General features: G+C 42.8%; 1 protein-coding gene across 1 annotated transcript in view; it reads right to left on the bottom strand.

Moving 5' to 3' along the window:
• Window positions 1-16766, bottom strand: part of CA10 (carbonic anhydrase 10) — a 524477-nt gene extending 507711 nt beyond the window's left edge. The window contains exon 1 of the mRNA XM_053570344.1: window positions 16373-16766. Within this exon, the coding sequence (XP_053426319.1) occupies window positions 16373-16433 (61 nt within the window). The 5' untranslated portion in view covers window positions 16434-16766. The remainder of the gene's footprint in view (window positions 1-16372) is intronic.
• Between the last annotated feature and the right edge of the window lie 2577 nt (window positions 16767-19343).

The raw sequence follows: 19343 nt of genomic DNA, 5'->3' as shown, positions 1-19343 counted from the left end.
GCCCCCAGGGGCCGTGGCTTTCCCCCTGGAATATTTGCTTGGATAGGGCCAGAGCTACTTCAAGCTCCTCTATCAGCAAAGAGAGCCTTATAAATCCAAACCAGCACAAACTGAGATTTCCTCTTTTTGGCTTTGACAGTGGAAGGCGCTTAAGGAGTCACTCTGGGGTGGTAAAAACTGCCAAGAAGGTATCCACAAAATCGAGATAGTTCTGAGGATTCTACAGCATCAAGCATTTTTAAAATTTGAACATCTCTTCTAAAATTCAACCAACCTTTTGCTATGAAAAAGAATTATCCAGACATCCAGTTTATTCTTATACCTGTTGGAAGCATTTGGATCAATTGTTAGTTATAACATTTTTCTGTAGAGAACTGGAAAGTAAATACAGAGTGTCCCAAAAGTCACCATCCGCAGAGAAAATGGGAAATTGCAGCTAAATGTACCTTTATGTACAAAACATTCATTGCAAAATTTTACAGAATATAAAGTGTACTCTTCGTGTTGGCTGCCTCTTTATAAAAGTTTGTAATGAATATTTTGTAAATAAAGGCATAGTTAGCTACAATTTCCCATTGCATGTCAACTTTTTTGGTGGCACGTAGAACACCCTGCACTTCAGGCTTTGCACGCAGCATGGTCTCTGTTGTTAACTACCCCAGACTGCTGCTGTGGTATTGAAGCAGCCCTGGATGATACATCGGTGAATGAGTGTGACTGTGTTCCAATGCAACTTCATTCACAAAATCAGGCAGTTGGCTGGATTTGTCCCTCCGGCTGTAGCCCTGGTCTGAGCTAGCTCCATCTAGGAGCTAGGTGGATCCGGAAGAGGAAATAAAACTTACATCAGTGGATACTACTCGTGAGGATGTGGTAAAACTTGCCATTATGAATTGGGGAGTACAACCCTGTGCGTGGGCAAGTTGTAGCAGGAATGGGGAGGGATACAGTAGATAACTAGACGAACCCTGGCCGTGGTGGATTCCCACTGACCAAGGTAGAGAGCCAGGCCTGCAAGTCAGCAGCGCAGACACAGAAGAGCCAGTGGGGTGTAGCCAGGAGAGACCCACTGGCTGGACTGATCACAGCGGCATTCACACAGAAGGAGCCTCTGCCGAGTGTGTGAGTGTCAGCTACTTAGGATGCAGGGGGTCGAAATAAGGTAGAAAAACCCAGCATGAGCAAAGGAACAGGGACTTGTGTGAAGGTAAATTGGAAAACTAGAGCAAGGTTGGAAGCTCAGTTTATGGCATATCATGGAAGAGTTTTAAACATCTCCATTCAATAGTGTGACCTTTTCTTTTTTCTTTTCTTTTCTTTTCTTTTCTTTTCTTTTCTTTTCTTTTCTTCTCTTCTCTCTCTTCCCTTCCTTCCTTTTCTCTCTCTCTCCCTCCCTCCCTCCTTTCTTCCTTTCATTCTCTTTTACAGTAAGTGGGAGGTACTGAAGGCTTCTGAGCTTCTAGCACAGTATTTTCTACAAAGCAGACTACTCAGAGAGTACTCCTCTTTACAAACCAGCTGTGGCTGACTGCGTCTCACACATGATAAAGGCGAGGCTATAAAGCTATCCTTATCTGCCTGGGAACAACATACTGTGTGCTGCTTTCATATGTAATTTAACACATAAAAAAAATCTCTGAAGGGGTTCCAGCTACTTGGGAGGCTGAGGCAAGAGAGTCACCTAAGCCCGGGAGTGGGAGGTTGCTGTGAGCTGTGAACTCTACCGAGGGCAATAAAGTGAGACTCTGTCTCTAAAAAAAAAAAAAAAAAAAAAAAAAAAATCTCCCATTTTACAGATTAGAAGACTGAGATGCAGTAGGAGTTAACTTACCCTTAGCCAACCAGCATGTAAGAGGCAATATGTGGCTTTAAACCTGGCTCTTAATCATTCTCGGGGCAAGCTATATGGCTTATGAGTGCATTGCCACATACTTCTGCATTTTAATAGTTAAAGAAAACATTTTTGGAACTTTGTTTCTAAATTTTTCTTTCCCAGTGTTTCTTCTACTCAAAAAAAAAAAAAAAAAAAAATGTCATGATTACATTTCTCAACTTTTTATCTTCATGCTAATTATTTCTAAGAGCACTGGATGAAAAATGAAAGGTTTATAATTTAAAAGATAAAAAGCCTAAGTTTTATCCAATCTGAACTCCCATATTTAGCATAAAATTGTGATTTTCATCAGTGTCAAATCTATCCATCTATGTCTATAATTATTTTCACATTATTTGCCTGCGTTTTAGGTGAACCTTGCTTGACTGCACCCAACCATGCATTTTTTCATATGAACTTTTTTTTGGTTAAACAGAATAATGAGGTGCAATTTCAAATAAATGAGAATGCTTATATAAATAAAATCCTAAAAGTAAACAAGCCAGAATACTAACAGTTGCTGTATCTCAGTTACATAATTAGAGGTGATTTGTTTCCTTTCCTCTTTTTTCTAAATTATTTAAAATTTGCTGATATTGGTGTCATATTTTTAAAACATAGTCATACAAAACACATTCCTGTTAGAAAAGAGAGCTTATGAAACAACATGTTGTGATCTAATAATCAACTAAAAAAATAAAAATCTCCAAATGCAAAAAGTGATTATGTTCCATGAAAGTTTCATGATTCTCCATCACATGGACTTAAAGATATGTGGTCTCATTAAATCACTGGGGTATAATATCAGGCTGTCTGGTGGGGGTCTATTTGCAGCTTCTCTTAAGTTTAATCAATGTAAAAGAAACAGGGGTAGGGGTTTAGTGGATTAATCACAACAGACCATTAATCTCTGCATTCTCAGTTATAATCCAGCCTCTTCCAACGTGATTGGGGGGGAAAATCCCCCACAAAACCCAGACACTCAGAAAAGCTCTAAAACAGGCTCCCTAGAGACTGACATACTCAGGTCACAATTTGCTTGTCTTAACCTCAATACAGCATTTATCATCTCTCCTATTTCTTGCTGGTTTTTCTCTTGTGCCTTTTGCTGAAATACTCAGATCAGATATATTTGAAAAGGAACCCTGCTGCAATCCCGGGAATAGCTCAGCATTTAATTATCATTTTAAAAAATCCTTCTCTCAAGTGAGTGTGAAACGTAAACCAAAGCCATGTTTTCATGTTGCAAATGGGTTGAACAAACATGATGAAGGTTACCATGTGCACAAATTAGTGCTTGGGAAGCTGGCAGGACTGAACGATGAAAAGAAACTATGAGGAGCCAAATTCTAATAAAAATGAATGACCAGTTCAGGAACATGCAGGGTCCATATTGTGTCTTTTTATATAGATGGATTGAGCCAAGATACCTCTCTTCTTTATTGCTCAGCCAATGACCCAACATTTACTAGTGTATTAAGCAAGAAAAATAATAAGCAAATTCCTGACTCAGAGTTCTATCTATGCCACAATTGTCAAGGCCTGATATTTACTGGATTATTAGAGACTTTACACCTACTTTAGAGGCCTTCATAAATTTAAACTACAGTTACAAAATAAAAACATGGAGGGTTAAAATTTTTAAAAATTCTTTTTAAAAAATGTGAGCCAGACCCAATAAATTGTCTCTGAAAATTCATTCTCTGAAAAGGCTTGTCTTCCTTCTTATTACCCTTAAAATAGTCCCAAACATCCTGTTTTTCCCCAGTGAATCAAATTCAACCAACCTTAGCTGATTATGTGCTACGTGCAGACATTGTGCTAAACACTTTCACATGCCTTGGCTAATTTAATTCCATGTTTTACACAATATTGCCAAATTCCTTCCTAATTTTGCTCAACATGTCTTTTGTTCTTTTAGCTCAGCCATAATGAAAGCAAAAACCACAATTTATCAAGAATATTTTATGTGCTAAGCATCGTGCTATGGGTTTTTAAAATTTCAATCTCCCTTCACTCTAAAGATAGGTGTTATGTAGTATTACCTCCAGTTTACAAATGAGGATTCTTAGTGTTGTTAAGTGACTTACTGAGGTCATCAATGAGTAACAGCAGAGAGTTGAGATGAAATAATAAGACTTAATGTACAATGTTTTCAATAAATTTATATAGCAGTCAATAATGACCTCTACCTGCTCTCCTAGGGTCTTACTAGAGGGCCACAAGATCATCATTCTACAAATATAATTTGGATTACTTTCTCATAATGCCTTATCTTATGTTTGCCCACCTTACAAAGTCATCGGTCACTTTTTCTGCTCACTTTCAACTTGATAGTTCTTCTTATACTTTAATCTTATTATCTCGACATTTCAAAAACTAAAGAAGTTTAGCACCAAAATTTGGAGCATTTTCTGTGGAAGTATCTTAATACTGTAAAGTTCCCAACTTGGAATGGGGTCTAGAAATTACTTTGTCCACTCTCCTTGTTTAAAAGGATAAAACTGGAGCTCAGACCAGTAAAATTAATTCCTCCATGCAACAGAGATAACACTAAATTCAACATGTCCTAACTTCCATTGTAATAGTCTTTTCATTCCAGTAATCACAATATTGGAATTATCGTAAACAATTCAACAAAAGTAAGATTCTACAATCATGAAAACAAATGCCAAAAAAAAAAAAAAAAAAAAGCCAATAAACTAGAAACAACATAGATGCTCAAAAACAGAGGAGAAGGTAAAGATAAATAATACTATTTTAGGTGAATAAACTATTGTGGAAATAGAACATGAAAATCATGAATATTAAAGTGGCAGATATTAGCTAATGATTCACCAAGCCATTTTTTCTTTGCTCAGAGGCATAAGGCTAGCCTACAACTCCCAAGGTCCTTTGCAAGAACACATAGCCATGTGACTGACCAGAATGATGCAGGCAGCTTTCCTTCTTGGCCCATAAAAGCCTCCCCCATCATCTTCCTCCACACTTTTCCTCCATCTGTTGATGTTGTTGCCCAGGACAACTTTGTAAATCATGTCTTGGAGACAGCAGAGCCCCCATTAGCCTAGAGATTCCTAAATCACTACAGATGACAAGATTTTCTCTCTTATATTCCTTTCCCCTCACCAAGTACATAAGCACACCACACACACACACACACACACACAATTGGACAATTAATGTGAATAAGCAGTAGACTTCTACGAGTTATGTCACTGAGATTGTGGGGTTTATGTGTCACACAGCCCAGAATATCCTAACTGACCCAACTAGGAAGCCATGTGGGGAAATATTTAATATACGATGTAAAGTTTACACTAAAATATACTACAAATCCCTGTCTGGCAAAGGACTGCTGATCAAGAAAGAGCATCTGACTTGAAGGCGAGATTAGCCTGAACAGCCAATGCATAAGCAAAACTCTCATTCATTAATTTGTTCAAAACACCTTACCTTTTGATGTGGCACATTGCAAGGCTTTACCTGGCTTAGTCAAGCTCTAATATCAGCAGTTCTAAAAGCAGGAGGGGGGAAGAAAAAGGCTGCACCAACTCATAAACTTAAAATTATATGCAGCTCTCAGCCCCTAGAACACAGCACCGAAACAAACTAAAAGGCGATAGAGAACTTCCCCACGGTACAAAAAACAGGGGTGGAACCTGTTACAGATATAAAAAATAATGACCTCACTAGTTCATATTCCATTCTACAGAGGTCTGAGTCACTGCACCTTAGAGCTGGTATCATTATGGTACATTATAAGACTCAGACAGCAAGTGACATACTTCTGTTCACACCCAGGCCAAACAACAGAAATCTGATAGCTACAGATGCCTCACTGCCTCACTTTCTGTAATCTCTAAACATCTATTGAGAAGTTAGCAGAAGGACTGTCTTTTCTATAACATCCCTTTATGTTTTATCATAATTAAATAACAAGTAAGCAGATTATTCAACTGACCATTTCCTTACAGGTGTAAAGATGAACTTTATGGGTGGAATTCACAGCCTAGGTCAGCAAATCTGCTCTCTTCTTTCGATTCCTAGTCTCGTCTCCTTGGGAACTAATCAGCTACACAATTCTGTTACAAAAGGCCATCGGGGAAGAAGTGTTTCCTGGCTCAAGATTGAAAACATGAAAGAGGCCAGAGTCACTTCCTGTATCTCTCTGCATCAAGACTAAAAAATGGGTGCAGGCTATTCTAGGTGTCCTAGTCCAATACTGACTCACCAACAGTGAGCTTTTTTTTTGCAGTTTTTGGCTGGGGCTGGGTTTGAACCCACCACCTCTGGCATATGGGGCCAGTGCCCTATCCTCTGAGCCACAGGCGTTGCCCAACAGTGAGCTTTCTAAAGTGCTGGTTTATCCTGAGCTGGAACCCCATCAGAAAGCACCATATTGCTGTTCCTTTCCATATGTCCCTCCCATCAGAGGGACATATGGAAAGGAACAGTAATATCTGCTGGTCCATAATCACCCACCTTCAAATCTTACAGTGCCATAAGACACACTGCAGCTAAAACACATTCTAAACAACTGTAATTGCCCCCAAATCAGGATGGCTCCTCAAAAGAAGATACGTCTCAGGTCACAAAAGAAAATAGAAAGCTCTCTGGGAAGGATCCCTATGTCTGTGATTCTTTCCACATTCAAAACCCTACATGCCCCCACCATTCATACAAGGGTACATGTTAATTCTATTAAGTATAGAGTATAAATGTCTTAGCATTATAAGTAAATGAGGTGAAGGCTATATTAACTAGTTAGATGTAAGCATTCCAAATTGTATACAAAATCAGCACATTGTACCCCCATAAAGGCATTAATATGTACATGATCTATGTGTTTATGACTCAATAAAAAAAATCTGCATGCTGTAGAGGCAAAGAGCAGCTGACAGAGACATCTTTGTCTCTCCTCTCTCCTAGCCTAGGCTCCTGCGAAGGATAAAAAGCCATTCTTGATCATCCTTGTTGTCCATTTATGTATTCAGTTAGTCTTTCATTATTGAGTATCTTCTAAATGTCAGGTGCTGTATTGGGCATGGGAAATAAAACCCTGACAAAATTTGTGTATTAACTACATATATGTTTTGGATGGGCTAAAGGTCACAGTTGTTTTGTTTACTACATTTTATGACTGGCCCAGTATCTACCTCATAAGAGGCATTCATTAGGATTTGTGAAATAAAGGAGCAAGCACACTGAACACTGATGGGCGGGGGGCGGGGGGAGGGACATAAAAGCCCTTTCATAGATACGTCACCTTATTTGTTCATTTCAGGAATCCTACCAGGTATTTGTTATGATTCCAGCCTCTGGGAGGAGAAAAGGCCTATCTGTGCTCCCTCAATAAGCACTGCCATCAGAATTGTTTTCCTTGAGGGTAAAAGGTAGCTGTGTGTGTCGTGGAGAGAGGAGGGGAGCGGAAAGGGAATATGTTGACTCATATCCTTCAGTAAATGTGTTTATTTCAACTCTGGCTTTGTTGCCAAATGTGCTGCAAAGCCAGTAAGACTTGGCTCTGGAAAAGCCACCTCAACGTCAGAGGCCTTATTTCCTACTGCCTGCCCCTTCAGCCACTGGGCACGAAGTGTTGCGCAAAGTTAAAGAGTAATCCTTCATTTGCTGTGACAAACCTACCGTGTCTCCCAGATCGGGAAGCCAAGGCATTTGTAGGCTGTCTCCTTCATAACTACTGATAATCTTTCCACTGCCAGTCCTGATGGCACTTTAATGCAGTGTAAATGTCATCAAACCCAAACACTGGTAATCCCATTACCAGCCCAATCTTGCTAATAAAAAGCAATGATGGCTTTGCTATAAAGGCCTTCCTGAACTATTCCTCACCACCCAAACACCCTTGGACCAACCTCTGAGTGCTCAAACTTCTTTTAAGTTCTGTTTAAGGTTACATAGAATGAAAACTGCAAAAAGAAAACAAGTAAAAAAAAAAAAAACGAGAAAAGATTCAGTAATCAAAGAGAATATGATGATAATTGACAGATGGCAAAATCGTTTTCCTAAACCATAAATGCACGTACATAGCAATAAACTATTCAAAGAGATAAACTCTGGAAACTATGTTTGAATTACCCCAAAAGCTTTGGAAAGCACCTGGAACCAGAGACGACCCTGGAAAATGACTAGTGCTTTGGACCACATGGAGCACAGCTGGACCAAAGCCAAAGCTTTAATCCTGGTTTGTCTTTAATGAAGAGAAGGTTGCAAACTGCATACCCTCTCAGGCCTTAAAGGTATGGCTTTCCTGCATTGGGATGGGGAGCCACAGAGTGATTTTTATTGACATAATTACCTGCAAAGCATCACTGGTATTGAAACCATATATCCTAAACATTCCGTCCATCTCCACCGCATCAGTCCCACTCCACACTTCTGTTGCTGCCATATGGACCTCTGGATCATTTCCTGCAGTTATCATCTGCTCTCTGACCTTTCTGCATTTGTAAATGCTGTTTCCCTCCCCATCGCACTTCTCTTGGTTGATCAGCCCTAATATGCCAAGCCAACTCTTTAGCATCCTTCAAGACGCAGCCCAAGCATCCTCTAACTAACACTACTTACTCTCTTTCCGTTACCCCTCCTACCTCCAGGATGAATCAGACGTCCCTTCTCTGTATCTCTTTTATTACAAACACTTTCTGTGTCTCTTTTTATTGCAGCATTTATCACATCCTGCTGTAATTACTAATTTTTGTTAATCTCTGCTTAGAGGATGAGTTCTTTGAGGGAAAGGGCAGTCAGGGTCTTACGGATTCCTATTGGATCCTCAGTTTCTGATATATCGTGCAACCTCAATAAATGTTAAGTGATTAAATGGACAAAAGAAACCATTTAATTTTAGGTCTCTGCCCTCACTCCATAGTAACTAGACCATCAAGGGGATAAATTGGGAGTATAGTTGACCATGTGTCTATTCTCCCAAGTAAACATGCAGTCTACTGGAAATAAGAGTTGTGCTGCGGAATGCTTCTTGGTGTTTCAGCATCTGATGTAACGTACTGCATCTATTCCTTGGCTCAGAATTAATCTTCAGGACATGAAAGCATGTATGGATGATTCATTTTTTTTTTCTTGGCCTTCATTTCATGCAAAAGACCTTATTATTATTATTCAAGCACAAAATTGAAGACCTCTGCATTTACTTAACATGAAAATATCAAATCTCAAAGATCAGCGTAAATCAGGGCCACCAAAGATAGGAAAATGGTCTGTTAGGCTTTTTAACTGTGTCATTCAGAATGTCCCATCATGGCCTAATTGATCTATTAGGCCAGGATTTTTTTTAGAGGATTTTGGGTTCAAAAATAAAGACTGACAAGGAAAGAAGCCAAAGAGTTGGGTTTCTAAGTTATTGCTTATTATAATCAAAGTAGAAAGGTATATTGAGTATGAACCTGTTAATGTCATTTTCTCCCCTTAGCTAGCTTAGCTATTCATAACTAAAGATAAGATCTAAACTACTTATCTTAGCTTCTAAGCCCTTTCTCTCATCACTTCTTCTAACACATCTACTTCATATGCCCATTTCACCATAGTTTTCATATTTTAGGGTTTTTTTCATCCCTTCTTTTCTACACACACTCTATTCTTACCTCGTGGTATGTCTTATTTTCTCTCCTATTCTTTCAAAATCTCATGCATTCCTCCAGGCCTAGATCAAATATTTTCTACTGTAGAGGTCATTGCCCTTTCCCCACTTGCATCCACCAGGAACGAAGTTAATTACATTTTGTATATGCCCCTTTTATATAACATGTACTACCTTGCAAATACTAAGGGCCAAGTATTGTTCATTGTGATTCCAGTGCCTACTGTACAGTACACAGTCAATACCTGCTCATTGAACATTGCAGAAATGACCATATAATGAGCTGGTGCTTACAACACATCCAAAGTATTAACAATAATTATTATTTACAACCATAATGTCGACTTTATGGGAGCAGCTTCAATTTACTGAGTGACTATTCCATGCCAGGTATTACAGCAGGTCTTGTACGTTGTTTTCACTCCTCATTTTACAGATGAGGATGCTGAAGCTTGGAGGACTTACATTACTTCTTTAAGACCACAGGGAGAGTGGATGCTGAAGTTAGAATTCATATGTAGGCCTGTCATGGTTCCAAAGCCCATGCTTGCTTTCATGTGATCTATGCAATTTGGCTAGAGGTTACGGTACTCCAGATACCACATTAGGCATTTTAAAAACAGTGTTTTGTTATTTTTATAATTATACTGTAGCATCAACAACCTTGAGAAGTTCCCATCTCCATTTTACAGGTAAGAAACCTGTACTTCCCCTTGGCTCTCTCCACCCCCCAACAACAACAACAACAAAAATCTCAACTTTTCACAATCTCAAAGAAGCTAAAAAGTATACAAAGTACAGTCGTAGTGGTAGACATGCACCACAAATTTAAAATCCAAAGAAATGGTAGAATATCAAACAAGTTTTAACCAAGGTCAATCTATTGTATCAATGAAAAGCTTCATAACAAAAAAGAAAAATCTCAAAGAGAATAACTACATGGGGGCACTCCATATTCTCTCAATTCAGTATCCCTCTAAGTGGATTCATGCCAACTTTCTTGTATTTCCCAAAGAAAACCGTTTATTTCAACTGGGCCAATCCTCTCTGCATAGCCACTCATTCCTATTCCTCTCCTTTTGATGATGTGGTCCCTTCTGCCTCTTTTAGCCCAGCCTCCAACATTAATTTAATAACCTCCTTTTATTTCATGTCTGTTCTGCTCCCTTCTATGGAATTTATGTCCCTTATTAAACAATTAGGCGTTATTCTTATCATTTTATACCATAATACATTTTGGCATTACAACTTTGTTTTTATAATTATGTCTTTAAAATGAAGCATTATTCACATTATTTTACATCACTCTGGACTATATGCATCTCAATTTTGCATTTATAATAGGGGGAAGTGGGAAAGGGGGGGGTGGGTAGAGGGAGGGGAATCGGTGGGATCACACCTGTGGTGCATATTACAGGGGTATTTGCGAAACTTGGTAAATGTAGAATATAAATGTTTTGGCACAGTAACTGAGATAACGCCGGAAAGGCTATGTTAACCACTGTGATAAAAATGTGTCAAATGGTTTATGAAGTGAGTGTATGATGCCCCATAATCATATCATTGTATACAGTTATGATTTAATAAAAAAATTAAAAAAAAAAAGTGATAAATTTTCCTCTGGAAAAAAAAAAAAATTTTGCATTTATAACTATATCTCAAGCATAGATCGTTCCATAAAGTATAATTAGAATTGCTCTCTCGGTTCAGCACCCATAGCTCAGTGGCCAGGGCGCCAGCCACATACACCGGTGCTGGCAAGTTCCAAATAGTCCCGGGCCTGCTAAAAACAACAGTGACAACTACAACCAAAAAGTAGCCGGGTGTTGTGGTGAGCACCTATAGTCCCAGCTACTTGGGAGGCTGAGGCAGGAGAATCGCTTAAGCCCAAGAGTATGAGGTTGCTGTGAGCTGTGATGTCACGGCACTCTACCCAGGGCAACACAGTGAGACTCTGTCAAAAAAAAAAAAAAAAATGCTTTCTCGCTCTCTTGTGTCCTTCAACAATTATTTGAATCAGGCAAAGCAAATATAATTTTCATTTTATAGATGAGGAAATTGAGACACTGAGGGGTCCAGAGAATTGCCCAAAGTCATAAAGGTGATGAAGGTAGAGTAGTGTTGCAAGGTGAGTCTTCTGATTTCCATACTCTTTCTATAATGGCTCACTACCACATACATTTATGGTACCTGGCTCTTTTTCTGTCTAAACCCCAGATCCAAATACATATAACACTGAATGAAAATGTTAAGTTGAGATGTTAGCTATTGACTTAGCATGGCAATAACTCATGTCCTCAACCAGGAATGTTTCTCCACGTTGACATTCCTTTTTCCCCTTGGGATTTTATAGAACTCAGAAATACTTCCTTGACTATCTGGAGAGTTTCATCTATGGTGATAGTTATCTGGCTGTGATTGGGCTGTATAACATCATGTGGGATTTAAAGAATCCGTATTGCTAATAAGATAATCATATGAGTAGTCTCTGTTGGGGTGGGTCTCTTTTTTATTTATTAAAATGTCCTAAATCAAGCTATATTGAAAGTATATGCAGTTTGCCATTTTGAAAGCACCCTTAAGTTGGGTCTACACTGCATTAGAAACATACCATCAGAAAGAGAAAAATTTAGTTTATACTCTGAGTAATAAGCACTAAATAATTTCCAAGTAATGTATTAAACTTTCCAAGTTGTACCTCAACATTCTAAAATCATAGGGATAAAGTGAGTTATACTTATGGCTATACACCAAAGCTAAATATCAGTGTCATACCACTAGAAGAAGGAAAATTAAGAGACATTTCAAAATTGTTCAGCCAAGACCTTCTTCAAAAAGGAAATCATGCTCAATATTATAAAATACCCTTGCTAAAGATTGTTTTATTTTTCCTTGGAAATAAGTTGACTGGCAAGGAGGCAAAAGCTCTACTTGACCAGGAACCAAACGCATACAATGTCAGATTTGTCGGAAGTAAGTAACGATGCTATTGTATGCTTACTATGTGTCAGACACTGCTAAGCGAACATCACTGAACACACAATCTCATGTAATTCGTATAACAAATATGTGCGCTATTATACTCCTTGTACACATAAGGAAACTGAAGTTAATCCATTTTCATTTTCAGATTAAGGAAAAAATGCACTAAATATCCCTTACTTGTAGTGACTGTTGTTCATTAGATGCTGGGAACACTTGGGTAATTGTCTCATCTGTTTGATTGACACATACAACCCAAATGCTACCTTAATTCTATGTCTAAACTATAATCACCTTCAACTTTCACTTCCAAGCTCTCCAAGGTATACATCCATTTAACCCAATTTATTATCCCAATTGAAGTTAGTAAAAAATTATTGAGTAAAAATATTTGAAATAAATCTTGCACCAAAACATAAATGGTGTACTGAATTTTGATTCAGTTAGACCTGGATATGAATCCTCCAGGCTGAACCTGTGTGGACTTTTGTTGCCTCATCTATAAAATTATCCCACAATTTCTGTGAATAGATAAGTTAAAATATATGCAATAGATATAAAATATGTGAAAGCACCACATAACTGAAATTGTTGTTATTATTATGAATAAACCAACAAAGAAGTAAAGTTACATAAGAGGGAAGTGGGATGCACTGTATAAATTAAATCAGGCAGCTCTCTTTGACCAGGGAATTTTCCCCTCATGCTGCTAAGGATACATTCTCGCTGATCTGAGCTGCTTTTGTAGGAAGGGAATGATGTTCTTGCAGCATAGAGAAAAATCATCTTGTCTCTCTCTCTCTCTCTCTTTCTCTGGCCCTGTTATCTTACATTTTTTAGCGAAGTGAGATCTGAGTTTTATGTGAAGCCAAAAGTACTTCCAGATCACCGTGTTTCCTCTTCAGCCTCACTGCATTGCATTAAGTAGCCAAAACAAATATGATCTCCCAAATAAAAGATATGCACGTTACTTACCCAGCATCTAGCTAAGCCTAGCCAAATAGATCTCCCATCCCATTTTAACAGCTTCATCACAACCAAATTATTAATGCAGAACCATCAAATATAGCAAGTGCAGGTGCCTGTCCTTTAAACAGTATATTTAAACAGGCCAAGGAAGAAAACTCCGTGGGTATGCTTTTAGTTTTGGAGGAGGGGTGGATGGGGATTGGACCCGTTGGTTGACAAAATACTAAGCTACAAAGTACCAGTGTGTTCCTGAAAGTGAATGACATCAAATGTCTTTCAGCCAATAGACCTTCCATAGGCCAAAGCTACTACCAATGTTTTTCTCTGCAAAATGTTTCTACTGCAGACTTTTGCTGGCCTTTTCCAGTTTGGTATTCCTCAGTAATGAAGCCAACCCCACCAGTGCATCAATCATTGAAGCCTGGTGACTCTGTAGGAATTAGCACCCATTCACTGGTGAGGAAAATTCATCCCATGATGGTGAAGAGGTAGTTTGTTTATTCCTTTCTTTTTAAATTTAAGATTTAGTAGATTCTATGATCACAGGGTTATGTTCCTTTTGGTAGAGCTCAGTCGTGAGTAAATTAAAACTGCAAATCATGGAAACAGAAATGAAAGACCCACTAAACTCTCCCTGAGCCACAATTATTCAACCTCGGTGAACTGCGTTCCTGTATATCTGAAATCTGTCAGAGAGGGAAAGAAAGGAATCTGAGTCCTCCAAACTACAGCCATTGTGAGCCATAATTATATTACTAATCATAATTCTGACATACATGGGCATCATTGAATGAGTAGTTCTGCTTATAGGAGGAGGAGGAGGCTGCCTTGGCCATGGAAAAGAATAGGCTTTTAAAATTAAGTTTATGGGTGTGGGAAATATAGAGTATATCATGGTGTATCTCTGACTAAATGTTTCCATAAAGTGCAAATTAATGCAGAGACTAACTAGGCATTTGAAATGCTAACCTAGTTTTCTGTATGTAGCTAATGGATAGCAATTTTGCTTACACTTTTATCCTCTCATTAAATAGCAATAATGATTATTTAGTAAATACATGTGAAAGACCATGTGCTCTACAGCACTCCTCCTGGGTTGGAAATAACCTCTCCCTAATGCTTCTATTTGAATAATTCAGTTGCTGATACACTAAATCAAATACAGCTGTGACAGGTATCCCACTAATGCCTCTTTGGGAGGCTGAGAAGAGACCCTTTCTCAGCTTGTTCTCCTGTGTTGGCCTGGCCAAATTCAGAGTAAGGGCTGGGGAGAAAGACCACTGGAGGACATCCAGAGTCTCAATTAGAGTTAACCCTTTGATAGTAGGTCCGATTTGAAAATTATTATCATGCTGTAGACAAGTGGGAAAAGCCCATGCTGAAATGCCCTGGAGTAAGGGAGAGTCTGAAACGGACATGCAAAAGAGAAAGATGGAAAATGTGGCCTGTGAGTTACCACCCAGTCCATCCCCGAGCACAGGACTGATAGGAACTGTTACAGGTCAACTAAGAATTTTTACTCTTAGATGCAGGATGGAGTAAAAGAGGAATTGGTGTGACCCCAGGTCACTTTTTCTAGTCTGCCAGGCACCCAACATATCTCACCAAAATAGTAGAGAAGCAAAATTTCTTAGTAGGGTGGTGGAGCCCCAAACGGAATGATTTCCAATAACAGATTCCCATTCCTGCCCTGTGAGGAGAAAATTGAAACTGGATTGTGGTATTTGGAACTGGGTCCAGGCTGAGGGCAGAACAAGGGTTTTCAAATGTCCAGAAACAGGTCTGGTTTAGAGGGGAGGGGCTGACAGGCTGAAGGAAGAGGTAAGAAACATGTTCCTCCACCCACGGCTGCTCACAGGGGCAAGGTTCCTGCTTTCCTGTTGTGGTGACTTTCTGGGAAGTTGGCCGAGTCCCCAGTTCTGCAGAGGGAATGCAGGCAGAAAGGAACGCTCAAAATGGGCTTTGCCTTGGGTGTTTAAATGGCAGGTGTGAAGGGAAACAGGGGTGGGCGCTGTGGAGGGGAGGAGCCACCAAGCTGGGGAATACTGCTAGTCCCCGGGCTTTCCCTCGCTGCGCCCTCGAGTTCCCAACTCCCTGCACCAACAAAGACGCTGCTGACAATTCAGGATCCCTGCCTGCACACACTCTGGTGCAAGTATGCACGAGCTGCACCTCACTCACCTCCACCCCTGCATTCTTAGTGCCTCCTAGAACCACAGATCAGCACAAGTATCCTGAAATCAGTGAGTCTGAGCCAGCACATCCTTGCCGCTGGGAATTAAGAAACACCACGATCTAAAGTGGTATTTATTTGCGGCATCGTGTTGTTTCAGATACGTCCCCCCACCCCTTTTTATAAGGGAGTGGGGTGGGGTGTGCCAGCAGGTTTCAAGCCATCACAACCAGTCCTTATGTGTTTGGGGAAGGCATGGAGGACATCTCTCTGGTCTCTGCTGGCACTCTCCAGTCCCGCATCCTCCCGCAGTCTCCTGAAAGTGCCTAGATACCAGAGCACAGCCCTGCATCCATTTTGCCAGCAAGGAATCACCGAGTTTGGGAACTTTGAAAGCCAGGGCATGGGGGTGGGGGTTGCCAAGGCTCAGATTTCGGCGCCAGAGTTCTCAGCCAGGAAAGCCGTTGAAAATCAACACCCATCTGCTTCTGTTCATTGCGCTCCACACCCCCACCCCCACCCCTTCCTTCAGGACGCTACACAGATCCTAACCCCACCACAATCTCTCTCTCTCACTCACACACACACACACCCTCGGGCTTAGAAGGTTTGTGACTCGGAAGGCGGAAAACCCTAAGAGCTGAAAGGGTCTCCACCATCCCTCCCCTCCCGCCCCCATGTCTACACACAATAAAACCCTGTACAATCCAAACACCGCAACAGAACCCAAATCCTCCCGTGACTCCAGCGCGTCCCATACCTGATATGCAGACGATGAAATTGGCTTGAAGAAGAAAAAGCACCTCCCAGACTATTTCCATCCTCTGATTCTCATTCCAAGTGCATCACTCGACGGGAAAACAGGGGGGGAAAGGGGGAGCCCGACACGGCACACACACATACACACACGCACACACTCCCGAGCGAGCGCACACTCGCACTCCCACCCGACAGCCGGCCAGGGACGGTCACCCCCAAGATCAATATCGCAGTTTGAATTGTTCCTGCAAATCTCCTCTCGGGCTCGACGGATGTGCGCCCCAGATGTGCTGACACATGTCCGATGCCTCGCCGCCTCGGAGGTCTCCCGGCTCGCGCGTCTCTGCTCCTCGCACCAGCGGCGGAAACAGCACTAGCAGCCGCGGCTGCAGCCACCTGAAGCCACCAGCGCTGGGCTCTTCTTGCAGAAACGAGACCCCGATCCGCCTGGCGCCCCAAGAAGACATAGACGATAGCCCCCCGCCGGGCCGCGCCGTGCAGTTCCGGGCTCCCGACAGCTCGGAGCTCGCTGGCTAAGCCCAGACAGTCCGCGACAAGTTGCCTTCGAAGTCCGCCCCCCTCATCGAGACATGGTCAGAGGGTGACTGCTCCGCTCCGGGTCTGTTCTTCTCCTGCTTCCGGAGGGTGGGGGGAGGAGCGGACAGAGCAGACAGACAGAGAGAGAGAGAGAGGCAGGGATTATTGCCCGAAACCGCCAGCCGCCAGCAGCCTCCGCCGACCCTCCCTGCTCCCCAAGTCCGCGCGCAGCCTGCAGCCTCCGAGCCGGGTTTGGGCCGCGCGTCCAGGGCGCAGAGTGGAACGTCTGGGGCCGGGACTGGAGCGCGCTGGGGGCCCGGGGCGCGTTGGGGGCCCGCGGACTCTCCGAGTCGCGAGCGCGCCTTCTGCTCCTCGCCTATTTTCCTGGACTCCCCGGAACCCCCAGTTGCCTCGCTTGCATCGCCCGCGACCAGCGCCGCCGCTGAGATTTTCCGCAATGCAACTGCAGGGGTCGTTATTTCCTCGCCTACAGATCCCGACTCTGCTGGATTCCGAGAGGAGGGCAGGTGGGGGCGGGAGGAGGAGGAGGAGGGGGAGCAGAAGGAGGCTCCACCAGGTGAGCGTCCTCGCTGCCGCCGAGGGTCCCAGCGTCAGCCCCGGAGCCCGGAGCCCAGGGGCGGAGGCAGGAGGCCGGGGCGGGGAGCGGAGGCTTAAGGCGGCCATAGGAAGGAGGAGGAGGCTGGGCCAAAGAGCTTCAGCCACCCCTGCCGCTGCGCTGCCGGGGCCCCAGTTCCCAGAAGCCTCCTTCCCGCTCCGCCTGCCTCTGATACCCTCCAGGATTTTCGAGTTTCTCTTCTCCTTAAAAAGAACTTCCTGCCAGCCGGTTCGGCGCGGGAGACCAGAGCGGGACTCATCCTAGGAGTGCTGTGCTGTGCTTCCCTCCGCTGCCAAATATTGGGGATTTTTTTTTTTTTTTTGCATGATTCATTCCCTGCCCTCTTCCTTTCGTCCCTCTCATGCCCCCTCCTCCTTCCCCCTTTCCGCTCCAGCGCCAGAACACTACTTACCCCAGAGTTCTCTTCTCGGCAGCTTCCTAGAGCAGGTGCAACTCTTGCCGGCAAATCCCTACCTCCCTCCTCCCGAAAAGGGGGCGGTGTTGGCGGGAACCGGCTTCCCCATTCAGGGTTAGAGCAGCAGCTAGAACCAACTGCGCCTTTGCTCAGCTCCGGCGGCAGGATCCAGGACTATTGGAAACCTGGGTATTAGGAGAACAGGCTTCCCTTCTTGTCTATATTTTGTTCTGTTTTTCTTTATGGAGGCTAGTGCTTTGGAGGTTTTTGTTGGGCTCCGGGGTATTCTGTGTTATCGACACGCAGCAGCTTCCACTGAAGGAGGTTTCCCCACCGAACTTTCTCCCGCGCGCGCGCGCGCGCGCACACTGCCCAGCGCGCGGCTCTCCAAAGCCCCTGGGGAAGGTAGGGGCGGTGCGAGCACCACCCACCGCTCAGGCGGAGTCCGCAGAAGGTCTCGGGGAGAGGTAGGCTGTGTGGAACCTGGGAAGGACCTGCACTCGGTTGCAATGTGGATGCTGAGGGAATTGGAAGGAGACCCCGCGCTCGGAACTGTTCACCTAAGAGGGCTAGGGACTAAAGGGGAAAGAAAAAAAAAATCGCAGCAGATTTGTGTGAGTCTATTGCTGCAATAGTGGTTTGTGAACGTCCAAACCTACCTTTTTCGGGAGGTGCTGAAGACAAGAAAGGGCCGGGTATAGGGAATTCCAGGAAAGATCTCAGATCTCCTGACGCGCTTGTCCTGATGGCGAACTGTGACGTTGGGAGATTTTGCACAAGCGCGGATGGACACACACACCAAGCACAAACACACACATAACACGCTGGGATTTTATTTTTTGTACTTATAACTTGTTTATGTTTAGAAGCCATTTCAGCTTAAGTCTCTAATAACTGCAGAAAGAATGGAGAAGTGGCGAAGAAGGAAAGGGCGCTGTTCGTCAGCGCGGACTCAATCTAGCGAGTCTTCCCGTCGTGATTCTAGCCCTCCGGTTGTGCAACATCTGGGGGCGGCGGGGAGCCAAAGGAGTTGTAGGACACCACTGCTCCTGGGATTCTCGAACCGACTCTAACTGCCCGGGGGTCTGGCGGGTCTTTTTGCTGAGTGGCTGAAAGAAAGGGGAAGGATAAGAGAGCAGATTGGGCTGGGCTGACTTTGAGAGCCAGAGCTGCGTAGTCCCACTGCCTCCGGGGATTCCAGAAAGGAACCGCTGGTGGATCTGCCTACTGTTTGAGGAGAGAGGTTGGCAGAGAGATCTGTTTTCTGAGCATTCTCTGAGATAAAGGCCAAGTACTCCAGGTGGTCAACACATTAAAAAAAAACAGTGGCCCACATAAAATAAATCCCGTATTCTTGTGCAGAAACCTTTGAGGTTCAGCAGAAAAGGGACTGAAACTTCAGAA

Source organism: Nycticebus coucang, chromosome 18 (genome assembly GCF_027406575.1).
Source record: "Nycticebus coucang isolate mNycCou1 chromosome 18, mNycCou1.pri, whole genome shotgun sequence".
Classification (NCBI taxonomy): domain Eukaryota; kingdom Metazoa; phylum Chordata; class Mammalia; order Primates; family Lorisidae; genus Nycticebus; species Nycticebus coucang.
Note: the sequence above shows the minus strand (reverse complement) of the source record. Positions and strands in the feature narration are given on the sequence as shown.